Genomic DNA, 14,261 nt, shown 5'->3' with positions numbered 1-14,261 from the left:
GTACTTGTGTCTCACCCTATTTTTTGCAACAAGTGGGAATTCAATAGGGTGAGTTTTTATAAAGTATGTGGAACCTCTTGAATCAATGAAACAATATGATTGACCAGAAACAATCACATTAACATTGATTGATTCTATCATAGCATTGCACAAAACTCCAGAAAAAGTTACGGGGTGTGTCATTGCATTGTTGGTAAGTGTAATATCCATTCAAATTTGCAATTATCATACTTACAAATTTGTTTGTTTAGCAAAATTTAATTACTTTAATTTTCATCACAGTATTGGCTATGTGAACATGCAAATATCATTGACTCGGAAGACAGTAACACAATTGACTTCCCAAGATATGCCAAGTGGAACCTGCAAACCTTAACGAAACAGCTGCAGAAGACACTAGTCTACTCTCTTGCACCTCGAAAGGTTAGATTTCTATCGCCACTAAAATCTCAATGAAATTCCAAAAATTTTTTGATCACTGGTTTGTTTCCTTCCTTGTGCTTTGATAAATTGGGATCAATTTTCTCTGAACTATCAATTTATGTTTCTTCTTTGGTTACCACTGGTTTATTTCTGCCGTTGTAATCAATTTTCTCTGCAATCTAAATTTATCTGACCACAATTGTAACACAATTGTAACACATTAACTTATATGCCCTGATTGATTTTCTCTAATATTTAAATTATGTTGGTTGTTTCATAATTTTCTTTGGCCCATAAAATTGTTTCTCCTTGTGTGTAATTTTCTCTGGCCCATAACTTATGTACCTTGCATCTTTGATTAACACTGTTTATTTCTACCATTCTAATGAATTTTCTCTGGAATCCAAATTTGTCTGACAAAATTATAGTAAAACATTAACTTATATGCCTTGATTGATTTTCTCTGATATCTAAATTATGTTGCTTGTTTCATAATTTTCTCTGCCTCATAAAATTAACTCATTGTTTGTAATTTTCTCTGGCCCATACAATTTTCTCTGAAGTTTGTTGCCCATTAGTATCATTTAGATGAATTATATTTTCCTTATTTGAATTTTTTCTCTCAGTGAATTTTGTAACATTTCTCTAATAAAAGAGCCTCCTGTTACAGATAGATAACAATGAACTAGTCAAAAATCCATCAAAGGAGTTCTGTCTTGGTAAAAAGACGAAGAAAGAATCAAAAAAGGCAATTGTCAAATTCAAGGAGACACTACAAGATTCATTTGAAGAATGAGGGAATGAAGAAGCAGAAGGCAACATAAAAGAACATGAAGCCAACAATGAACAAGAAGATCAAGCAAGCAGTGGAGAAGCAGAAGCCAAAGAAGAAAGTGAAGAAATAGAAGTAGAAGACAAAGAAAAAAATGAACAGAAAGAAGAAGAGAGTGAAGAAGAAGATGAAGGCACGCAGTCTAAACAGCAATAAGAAAATAATGTGGAAAGTGATGAAGAAGAACATAATGAGTCAATGGACCAACATCATGATAGCATTTATGGCTCAACAATGCATCAACCTCAAGAATCTGAGGAATCAAAGGATGCCCAAATTGCTGATCTACGTCAAAGACTAAAGTCACTTTCCAAATCTAAAATAGAAGAAGAGAGAAATTGGAATGAATTACTTGCAGAAAAGGATATTGCAATAAGAACCTTGACATCACTTAACTCAGAACTTCAAGAAAGAGATAGCACAATCCAAATGAAACTAAGGATGTTGGAGGTTCAAAAAGAAGATGATACAAAAACAATTCAACAGTGGAGGTATTCAATTTTGGAGCTTGAAAATGAAAATGCTAAATTGCATAAACAAGTTTAAGAACTATCCGTCCAACTACCAACACAACCATACCGAACACCAACACAAGTTCAACCACAAGGTTAGTGAAAATCTTGAGCCACAAAAAGTTATGTCCTTGCGTCAACATAACTCAGAGAAATTTCTATTTATTATAATTTTCTCTGTCAATGGTAATTTTCTCTAGAAGTTAAATTTCTCTGAACACATTAGTTTCTGCTGCTTATTTCTATTGATTTCTACTGCTTATTTGATTTTCTCTGTCTATTTTCTTATTCGATTTTTGGGGCTTGTTTGATTTTCACTGTGTATAGTTGGAATGCAAGTGGAACAACAACCAACAACCCAACAAGAACAAATGGCACACAAAGAACAACCAAAACAAAAGACAAAAGTCTATGGTAACTGAAAAATATTGAATCAAATAAATTTACATATTGAAATATCATCTGTTACTTCAGAGAAATTTCACTTTTACTGATATTTTCACTGTCTACAGTAAAAAAAGATCCTACATCAATGATAAAAATTTAAAGGCAAAAGAAAGGAAAGAAAAGCAGCACGATCCAGAATTTTAATATCCTAAAGTTGCGAAAGTGACTAGAGGTTCGAAGCAAGCTACAAAGCAAACCGAGCAAACCGCGAAAGACAAAGAATTACTTGATGCTGATGCGTACGTCTTGCCTCAACCAACAAGCATCAGAAAATCTTGGGTTTTTTCACAAACTCTACCGATTTCAAGATTGATAAAAGATCATGTAAAAGACATCTTGCAGCACATATCAAATGTGTCTGGATTTGAGTAAGTACAACAAATAAAATAGAAGATAATAAACAACAATTTACTAACTTATATTGCATTAACAACTATTAAATCACTTCTTTGTCATCTTGTAGGGCTTTAATCTGGACAAGTGAGTTGAATCTCATTACCTTCGAAGACATTAGAAACCTAATAAAACAAAAAAAAATTGCCAACAATGTAAGTCTTTCATCAAAAATTTTCTGCAATGTTCCATCAACCTTTATAAACCAATATTACAATTATAAATTATATTTTTCAAGTAATTGATGGCTATGGTGAGATCCTTTTTGCTGACCAAATGAGAGAAAGACAACAACCAACTTCATTTTTTTTCACATCCATGAGCTTAGTATGTTACTACTCTTTTATTTGATTTTCTCTGGAATTTACTTACTACTTTCTCTTGTTAAGATACTTCTTGAAGCCAGTTGTGTCACTAGTCTAATTTTCTCTGGCTAGTTGTGTGCATTTAAAATTTCTCCGTCTGTATATTTTTTAAATTGCTATCATTTCAACTTTCTCATAACATAACCATTTTTTGACTTTCTCTAACCACAGAATTTCAACAAGATGAAAGAAAATCAAACTTTCCGAGTCTCATTATTTGACAAGCATATTGAAACAGCATGGAGGAACTACAGGTTCCTCCATTTCCTAATAAATACTGGGGGTAATGAGAAGTCAACACATGGAAATCACTGGACCTTGCTTGTCCTCGCCAAACAAGACAATTTACAGAGGTTCTACAACTCACTAAGGCCAATGAGGGATGATGCAGAAGACAAATATATCAAAGATGCAAAATAATTGGTAACAAGTGCAAATTTCTCTGATCCATCATAATGTTTATGTGATGATATTTTTCATAGAATCCCATTGATTTGTCTGTAAATTTATCTGTTACTTAAAAATTATTTTTTTGTAGCAAGATTATGTGGAGAATTTTTTGAAAGCTTGCCTTGAAAGAGAGGCACAATCACAACCCTCTTTCAAATTGATAAACTCACAAAACACAAATTATGACTTTGAGTATGTCAACAATGCTCCACAATAAGACAGTGATTCGTAAGTTTCATACAATATTTATAAATAAAATAATCTGATTTGAATGTTTCTTAAAACTAACTATACCTATAATTTGTATGCAGTCTGGATTGTGGCCTCTTTGTATGCTATATAAAGAGACAATATAACAAGCATGAACCTATCAGCTCGAAATTGTCCATACAAGACATAAGGTTGATGAGGGCAGAAATCATAGAGAGATTTGTGAGCGAAGTTGGCCGGTCATGGGCAGAACCAATTCAAATACCTCCAGAAGAAGAACCAAAAGTGTAATAGTGAAACTAGTGCAAGAAAGACAATATACACAATATAATTAGGATTAACCATTCAATTTGTTTTTTCATACATTGAAGGAATGATGATGCTTGACATATATGTATATATCATTTTTTGACTAATGTAAATCTCATACCTATCAATGGTTAAATATATATATATATATATATTTTATTGTGATTGTCAGCACAATCCACACAGAGAAAATTGTCTGCAGAAATTTCTCTGGTATGATGTTACCAGAAATTCACAGAGAAATTTAACTCGCATCTTCCCAAGGGGATGCCTATATGATCATATAATTTGTAATGCTTTATGTTGGTACAAAACAATCATCAAATTCAAAAAACACAAAGCTTATAGTAATTTTCTCTGCTATTGGTAAATTTCACTGGATGGATTTGAAGCTTCAAAACACAATGCTCAGATAATTTTCTCTGCTAGTGGAAAATTTCTTTGGATGAAATTGACTAGTATTATAAACAGACTGCCCATAGTATGTTTCAATGAACATAATGCACACTGTAATTTTCAATACTATTGGCAAATTTCTTTGGATGAATTGGACCTCACAAAACACAATGCAAATTTCAACAAACACAATACCCATAGTAAATTTCTTTTCTATTGGCAAACTTCTATGGATGAATTTGATTGGTATGAAGTTACCAGAAATTCACAGAGAAATTTAACTCGTACCGTGCCAAAGAGGGTGCCTATATGATCATGTAATCTGTAATGCACTGTGTTAGTACAAAACAATTATCAAATTCAAAAAACACAATGCACATAGTACTTTTCTCTACTATTGGAAAATTTTTCTGGATGAATTTGAAGCTTCAAAACACAATGCACAGAGAATTTTCTTTGCAATAGGCAAATTTCTCTAGATGAATTTGACTGGTATTACAAACCCAGTGCCTATATTATTTATCAACAAACACAATGCACACTTTCACTGCTATTGAAAAATTTTTCTGGATGAATTTGATTGGTATTATTATATACAGTGTCTAAAAAATACATTTCACAAAACAAAATACACAAAAGTAATCATCAAATGTATTATTCAATCAATAAAATGTATTATCCTCAACTATTTAACAAAGGTTCCTTGCACGTCCTCTTATTATGGCGACCAATACTCTCACAACGACTACACTTAATCACCCTTTTAAACTCTCTAGCAGAAGCAATTTTGTTCTTTTTTAGCCTCCCAGCTAGTTTCTTACTCAATGGAGGTAAAATCATAGCATCATCAATGCTACTCACAGGTTTTTCAACAGTTGGAACTGGGCCAATCGAAAATGAGTATGCTTGACAATACATATCAGTATGAAAAAATAGTTCAACAAATGAATTCAAATTCTTTCCACTCCTAAAAATTGTAGCAACAACATATTGACATAGATACCCATTTATTTCCTATTTTTGACATGAACAAGTTCTCAACCCAAGATCAACCATAACCGAAGGAAAATAATGCACTTCAAAGATATTATCAGATGATAAACTCACATTCCATGTTCTCCCATCCAAGAAAGACTTCTCTAATACACTATCCATACAAGGACAGAGAACTTTATTCCATTTACTAGAGAGCAGCCTCCTATCAGACCTTATATTCATGATTTGCAACCGTATCATGTCCACCAAATTTGTTATTGGCAAGTGCCTAGCTTCTCGTATCCATGAATTGAATGACTCAGCAACATTTGAACACATCTCACCATAACGTTTCCCCTTAAAATATGCATTACTCCAATTTTCATATGGTAAACTTCTCAAGAAAACACTCACAACGTCTCATCCCTCACTTTTTAATTCATTTAACTTGAAGTGAAATGATGCTTTTGTTGGTGCATATGCATATTCTGAAAACTTGGACACAATCGTCTCCCTAATCAAATTTGTGTTTCCACATGACAACTTATCCCTCAAATTTTTCTTTAGATGTTCAAGACAAAATCCATGAAAGTAGTTTGGGAAAAACCTAGCAATTTCTTCCACAATACCGCAATGTCGATCTGATATGAAACTTATCCCCCTCTCTGATCCCAATACTTCACATAAATGTTCAAGGAACCAACACCAATTGTCTTTATTCTCAGCATCAACAACATCAAAAGCTATAGGAAAAAAACCTACAAAACAAATAAGAACAAACACATTAGATATACACATGCAAAGAAAATTAGAACAATAAACAACCAGAGAAATTTGACACTGCCAACATCCAGAGAAAATTAACACAATGACAACCTCCAGACAAAATTAACTTAGTGCCCAACTCCAGAGAAAATTCACACATTGGCAACATCCAGAGAAAATTGACTTAGTGACCAACTACAGAGAAAATTCACACAATTAGAATATCCAAAGAAAATTAACTTAGTGACCAACTACAGATAAAATTCACACATTGACAACATCCAGAGAAAATTCACTTAGTGACAATATCCAAAGAAAATTCACTTAGTGACCAACTACAGATAAAATTCACACAATGACAACATTCAGAGAAAATTCACACACTGACAAAAATCCAGAGAAAATTCTCACAGTGGCCACAACCAGAGAAAATACACACAATGGCCAAAACTAGAGAAAAATCAAAGTGTCAAAGAAAAATCATATTCACTCAATTCCTACATGTATAGAAAATTAACAAACTTAGATAAAATTAGATATATTTACAATTACCTTCATTTCTATCTTTCTCTATCGTAGCAAGCATAACTCCTTTGTATCGTCCTTTCAAAAATGTTCCATCAAGAAAAACAATGACCGACAATATTTGAAACCAACAATGCATGCATGAAAAGCCACAAACACTCTTTTGAAACTCTTGTTATCTTCAAAATCTAACTCAAAATGACTACCTGGATTGTTCTTCAATGCCTCATCAAAATACCATCGTAATTGATCGAATGACAAACAAGAATCCCCATATGTACTACATTTTGCTTTTTAACCCCCAACCAACCACAGTTATAACTGATTGAGACCCCATACTTGTCTTTCATTTCTTTGACAACATCTACTGGACGAGTTAAAGGTTTTGCACTTACCTCTTCAAGTATCAGCCAAGAAACTAAGCTGGAAGTCATCCTAGCATGTTTACTAGTACGAACAGCCACGCCACACGTATGTTCATTGTTCAAAGTTCTTATGTAAAAGAACCAATTTGTTTTTCAATTGAAACATGTACATGTCACATACATCCCCTTGATTCCTTATATGCACATTCTGCCATAACCCTCAGCTTGTCATTTTTAACATACGTAAACTGAAAACCAACCTCAATAGCATATTTGCATAAAAAAGTACGGAACTCAACCACACCACCCTCAAACTTTTGTCCAACACTCGTAATATTATTTCTCCAATCAGCTGACAATAACACATTTTCTTGGCAAGAACAAAACTTAGAGAGTGAATTCCTTTCAATATCCACCAGCCTATCACATTCACCATCCACAACATCTACCCAATTAGACCCTACTTCATCCTCTTCATCAGAAGTACTACACATAGTAACTGAAACATCAACTATATCAACACCACGTGCACAAACAACCCTCAACATATTCAGAAAATCAATATTATTTCGAGCCATACAATTCAGATGACCCACAATAGAGTATGAAATACACAGAGTCTCAGGTTTCAAATTCTCTCATATTTTACATAAAATGCCAACCAATTCCTCAAAATTCAATTCACATGAAACATTAATGACAATAGTATCATTCCTATATTTGCACAGCAACAACATTGCACTGTCCATCGAAACTGAAAGAAAAAACAAGAAAAATAATTTGTTCAACATAAAAACACTTCACAAGAACAACATAAAAGTCCAGAGAAATTTCTAAAAATTATAATTTTCTCTGGATTATAACAACAAGCTTATAATTTTCTCTGGACTCAAATAAAAGTCCAGAAACATTTACAAACTTATATTCACCTTCAAGATAACAAAAAAAAAATCACAAAAACTTAATGAATCCAGAGAGAATCACAAAGAAATTTACTACTAACTATTAAACACAATCATAGAAAAAAATCGCACAGAATGTCTGTTATGAAATTATAGGCTTCTCTGTGATTTTCACTGTACTACAAGCTAACAATTTTCTATGAGTTATTCTGCAATATTGCATTCATACAAAAATCCAGAGAAATTTACAAACTTATATACACCTTCAAGATAACAAAAAACACTGCATTGTCCATCTAAACTGAAAGAAAAAAACACAAAAAAAGAAACAAAAACTTATATTCACTTTCTGTAAGCATATAATTTTCTCTGAATTACAAACCGAAAATGAGTAACAAACTTATAATTTTCTTTGAACTACAAATAAAAGTCTAGAGAAATTTATGAACTTACATTCACTTTCTCAGATTCTATCTGCATTACAAACTTCTAATAATATGTCCATACAAATTTATAATTTTCTCTGTGATTTTCGTTGGATTATAATAACAAACTTATAATTTTCTCTGGACTATACCAACAAAAGTACAGAGAATGAAATTTATCTGGTTTGAAAAAATATAGAACAAAACTTATCATTGATCAGCATGTTGATGAAAAACAACGTACGAAAAATGAACTCTAAATATCAAAATCAATTACACTGTCAACACTCTTTGAAATTGATCAAAAAACAGAGAATGAAAAATTAATTCCAAAAACAAAAATCAACTCTATCAAGCTGGCCTCTCTCTAAACAAAAATTCAAAACAAAATCAAAATCCATGTGGAATCTCTATCGAAAACATATATGATTGAACTCCATTGAAAAACCTACGCGATCAATACACTGTAACACCTACACGATCGTAGCAATATTTTTCATCAACTCCACTGAAATCTCCGACGAAATCTCCACCGCGAAATCAGTTTCCAAAATCTACACCGTGAAATCAACAATATAATATTCAAACAAATTTCTCGTCAACTCCACTGCAATCTCCGACAAAATTTACACCGTGAAGTCAACAATATAATATTCAAACAAATCTATGTTATAAACGAAGGGCATTTTAGGTACTTTATAACCTAAAATAAACTTGAGGGACCTTAGCGATCAAAACATATTATTTTGGACCTGTCCTCCTATCAAAAGTAGAGAAGGGACCTTAAACCAATTTTTCTTATATTCAATTGTCTTTATTTGAAACAAAATTTAAAATTTAAGTTTAAATGTATCACAATTGAAAAATTAATAATTAAAATGATACGAATTCTCAATTATAAGAACGGTTAGTATAAGTCATCATAATTTTAATGATGTGATTACATTATCATCCAATAGTGTAACAATTGTAATTTAAAGTAATTATAAATTAACAACCATTTGAGATTAAAAAAATATGTATATAGGAAAAATTAGAAATAGATGAGATAGTCAATAAGAAGTTATATCAAAAGAATATAATTTTCCCAAAAATATAAACCCTAAATCCAATTTCTCAACAATTGGGATGAACCCTTGAAAGCAGGTATAGATATGCAGCAATGGTCTGATCCGAATGCATCCTAAAGTTGTGAGCTTCAATTTTTAAAAATGGCAGCTGAGTCCTGTGTTGCGAATGCAAAATATACATATATACATGACAATCATAAGGGATCACTAGAAACCCTCGATTCACACCATGTTGTTGTTCGAAAAAGCAGTGCAAAGGCATTCATTGTATACCTCTCTGCTCTTCTTCTCACAACAACTGCCTTCTCTCTCTTTCTCCTACAGGTATACATACATAATATATTGATAATATATATTCTCTGCTGATTTTTTATTCTTCACATCTAATAGTGCAAAGTTTTCACTTTCTGCTTGTGGGTTTAGTGAAAGAAACTTTTTTGTTGCTACTTTGTTTGAGCCACTGTTTTGTGTTCATGGGTGTACCTATTTGATGCAATGCAACAATCTTGGGAAATTATAACAGTAAAAAGGGTGTTTAAATTTCTGGGTATCATCAACATACATGTAAATCTTGGAAACTCTGCTAAAGATATTCAATTTATCTTAATGCCGGAATGATGATTTACAAGATTTTACTTGTGGAGTGTGTATGTGTGTGTACTATCTGAAGAATATCACAAAATGTTTTTGTTATGAGACCCGAGTTATGCGTGATAAACTCTGACATGATGATCCAACAAACAACAGGATGGATCAATTCATGTACTTCTTTGGAGCTTATTTTTAAGTGCATTCCTTGTCAAACAATTTATTTGGAAGCCTGTTGAGAAAGGTGAGAAGCTAGCAAAAAGGGTTTCTTTGCTCTGAACTTCTGTTTGCAGGATTTAATTTTTTTGGTTTATATTATTAGTAATAGCTTCAAGTTTTGGATGACGACACAAACTGTTATCCTTGTTTGGAGGCATTGCAAAAGCAGAGGGCATTTCTTTGTCATTATCATAAGTTTATTCATCCTGCATTCTCCTTGTCTATCATCATTTTCTTGTGAAAATGGTTTAGTTCGCCAAAGTTATTGCACTATTCGGACCATGTGATTAAGATATGAGAGTCAGCTGAGTTGTTTAAAAAACATTAACAATTTTTTTACATGTAACATGAAGTGCTGGACCAATCCCTTTAATTAACATATTGCACTTTGTTGAAAAAGTTACAACTGCAGAGTTCTGTGTTATGGTTTCCCTACCAAGAATTGGCATGTCTAAAACTTATTGACAGATCATATGTAATCAGGCTTGTCCATCACCAATTTAGGCGCTCACATTTGTCTTTCTTTATTTGCTTCAAAACTGTGTGTAAGTTCATTTGTATTATCCTGTCTATTTCACAACTTTTGTGAAATTATATTCTTCAGTATTTAATTGTTGAGGACATATTGAAACACATTGCTGAGCAGCACGTGTATTATTTATAATATTTGTCTGGTATTTTTAAAATTGACTAATGATAACTCTATTGTCCTTCTAAGCAACACAAAGAAAACACAAACATAAACAAGCATACATATATCATACAAGCCTACAAGGGAAAGAGCATTTGTGAACATGTATATTGTCTTGCAGCATAAGGTTCTCTCTCTCTCTCTCTCTCTCTCTCTCTCGGTCTGCACAGCATAAGGTTCTCTAATTCTTGAAAAACACAAGCCATTTGGTAATTACATATTTTTTTCCACAAATTTAGACTATTACACCGGCCATTTTTTCTGAATTGTATCTATGTTTTTGATATGTGGACTATTAAAAAGTGGTTATGAGAACAAGTTGGATAACATTCTCTGATATTTATCCACTCTCTCTCTCTCTCCCCCCTAAAAAAAAGATAGTCTACAAACAAATTAGAGTAGTTCCCAAACAAGTAGTATGAGGATAAGAATGCTTGCTGTCCTAAATTAAATCTTCATTATGTTATGTGCAGTTGATAGCTGGTTTTTTATGATGCAAGATTGCGGCTGTTACTTAGCTTCCCTTATATTTTTTCCTTTTTTTAACTTCCCCGCAAGATAAGCTAGTTGTTTATTTGTTTCATTTTGGGGAGGTATTTTCATTACCTGTTCACTTTGTTTTATGTCTTAATGTTTCAGAGTCCATCATAATCATGCCAGCTTTTGGAGTCCAGCTTGAAACTCACTACAGCAGGTACTTCCTTATTTTTTTTATGTATGAGAATTTTTCATTTATTGAGAGAGTGGATCTAACTCCCATTTGCAAATATATGTTAGGTGTCAAACTGGAAAAAGGAAAAGTTGGTTCAATGGTACACTCTGTTTATTAGAATGTCTCTGCTGGTTCTTTGAATAGCAATGTCCAAAAAAAAAATATGGATATTGATTGGTGCCTATTGGGACTGCAAATGAACCAAGCTGTTCATGAATAGGCTTGGCTCAGCTCGTTTAATAAACGAGCCGAGCTCGAATAAGTTCGGCTCGTTTATCTTTATTTAAATTATATAATAAATATTTATATATTCAATAATATAAATAGTATTTTTTTATTTAAATAATTTAAATAATACTAAAAAATATCTTATCGAGCTGAGCTCGAGCCCAGTTATTTATCGAGCCGAGCTTGAGTCCAGTTACTTATCAAGCCGAGCTAGAGCTCAATAAACGAGCTCGGTAATCAAATGAGCTGAGCTCGAGCTCAGCAAAGCTCGACTCGGCTCGGCTCGTTTGCAGCCCTAGTGCCTATATCTTAGGATGCTTGTTTTTAAACAAAACAAAAGCTATAGAACTCATCCATTCATAAGTATATTTGTGATATTAAACTTAAAAATCATATCTATCAAACTGAAGCAATAGTTACAAAAGAGCACTGGTTGGAGTATCTCTTCTTCCCTTTTTTTCCATAACCCAAAACATTCTCCAGTTTTTCTAGCCTAAAAAAGAATATGGCCAACCTTGCCTTTAGCTGCTCAATAGCACCACTAGAGTAGTTTATGCTAAGGATCTCCCTTCTATTCACCAGTTCAAACAATCACGAAGAATAATATTTTGTTTTGCCTGTTTTCTGTATTTTTTCTCCTTTTGTCATTTCTAATCATCGGCTTCACTAATACTACTATTTTTTTCCTTCACATAGTGGGAGAATAATCCACCGCTTCATTCCCATTGCAAAGATTTTGAAACCTGTCCTGAATGAATGTGTGACCCCAGTCACTTGTTATTGGAACTTGTCTCTGATTGTACGTGAGGAAGAAGAACTTGTGTTAGTTTTCAAGGTAAAATGATGTTTTCTCATTTGTACTTTCTATGCTTTTCGGAAAAACCCAATGATGATTATAACTTAAAAAGTCACAAAGAACAAGTGAGCCTTGAAGTGCATATTGGTCCCGTTTGGTGTAGCTGTTAAAACAGCTTATAGATTATAACTTAACAGATTATAGATTATGACTTTAATCAGAAGTTGTTAATCTGTTTGGTGTAGCTGTTGGATTATAGATTTAAGTTGCTGAGTAGTGTTTGTTAAATAAGCTGTGAAATAGCTTTTTCAATTAATTTTTATTTTTTGTTTGTCTACATTTCTCATAAAAAAAAATAATAATAATCTATAGTCCATTTGAGTTTTTTTTTCTATTTTTAAAAAAATAAAAAATAAAAAAATTTAAGAATATTTCCATAAATTAATATGTCCACAGCAGAAGCTGATAATCAGAAGCAAGGGGTGAGCAGCTTCTTAGAATCAGCTTTTTTGAGTTAAAATAAGCTGTTAGAATCAGAAGCTGTTTGAAATAAGTTTAACCAAACAGTTCAAAATAACTTTTTCAAAGCTAAAAGCCACAAGTTGGCTCTGAAAAGCTGAAACAAACACCCCCATTATAGTGCATAGAGGATTTTCACACCCCACATGTGGGACCCATCCTATGTCCCATTCTGTGAAGAACAGCTGATTGCTAAAGCAGTTGAATAGGGTGATTTATTGTTTAATAAATAAGGAACTATTTTTTGCAAAGATGTTGCCCCTTGTTATTTCCATTCAGCCCCCACTCTCCCTCTTTGTACTGACTCAAATAGGGCTTGAATTCTTGTCCAGGAACTTCACCCACCAGTGAAAATGTTAATCCCAATCTGGAAGGCGTTATGTGCTGCCACTGACAACCCGGTCACTCAAGTTCCAAGTAGATAAAATAATCAATGGTGTTGAACTGTTTCGAATAAAGAGCTATGATGCACCACAATCTACTTTCTCGGACAGTTCCTAGTCAATGGTACCTGATATAATATAACATCATTATGAGATTGGCGACTGTGCTAAATTTTGTTCCCTCAACTGAGTGTTTTGTACATGATTGAATTGATATACATTTCATATTCTGTTAACGGAAGATGGGAAATTTTAAGAAATTGATTTTACCAATCTATTCATTAGAAGAATCAATATAGTGTCTGCTTTAATTCTTTTACTGGTCACTGCACTTCAAAATATGTAAATCATAGGGAATACCAGCATGGACATCATTAGCATGCAGTAGATTAAGGCCACCTGGTTGTTGGATGATTGAATTGCTGCTTCTTTGAGAAAGATGGTTGTCAAATTTTTTCATTCAATTATATCTTCTGTCCAACTGCCGGGCTGTGTTGATTTAACGTCTATTGTGTTCTGGATGATATACATTGGAAATTTTTATTTTTATTTTTTTTGTTGTCCAACTTCATTCACAGTAATGGGGTTATCTGGAGGTATTTACTTCAAATTTTGACATAGTCCATGTATGATTTTAGCACTCATAATTTTAGTATATTTGCTGGACAGAGAGAAGAAAAAAAAAAAGGGACAAGAGAAGAAGCAACTATATCTAGCTGTTTTGATCACACATCTGCCAAGTAGCTTTGCCTTAAATGATT

General features: G+C 32.8%; 1 protein-coding gene across 2 annotated transcripts; it reads left to right on the top strand.

The window, feature by feature from the left end:
- The first annotated feature begins 9,297 nt into the window (after positions 1–9,297).
- LOC114266736 (uncharacterized) lies at positions 9,298–13,794 on the top strand. 2 transcript variants are annotated; one of them, XR_014327981.1, is made up of 6 exons: positions 9,312–9,688; positions 10,112–10,196; positions 11,502–11,556; positions 11,640–11,674; positions 12,499–12,637; positions 13,450–13,794. XR_014327981.1 is itself a non-coding variant. In XM_082867058.1 (5 exons), the coding sequence occupies exons 1-5, from the start codon at positions 9,506–9,508 to the stop codon at positions 13,540–13,542; spliced, it is 555 nt and encodes a 184-aa protein (XP_082723184.1). In that variant the 5' UTR covers positions 9,298–9,505; the 3' UTR covers positions 13,543–13,794. The 2 variants fall into 2 exon arrangements, 1 of the variants encoding a protein (XP_082723184.1); XM_082867058.1 differs by lacking the exon at positions 11,640–11,674 and having other exon boundaries at positions 9,298–9,688.
- Positions 13,795–14,261: the final 467 nt, after the last annotated feature.

This window comes from Camellia sinensis, chromosome 4 (genome assembly GCF_055761805.1).
Source record: "Camellia sinensis isolate YWXY chromosome 4, ASM5576180v1, whole genome shotgun sequence".
Taxonomy (NCBI): Eukaryota; Viridiplantae; Streptophyta; class Magnoliopsida; order Ericales; family Theaceae; genus Camellia; species Camellia sinensis.
This window is presented reverse-complemented; position numbering and strand designations above follow the sequence as displayed.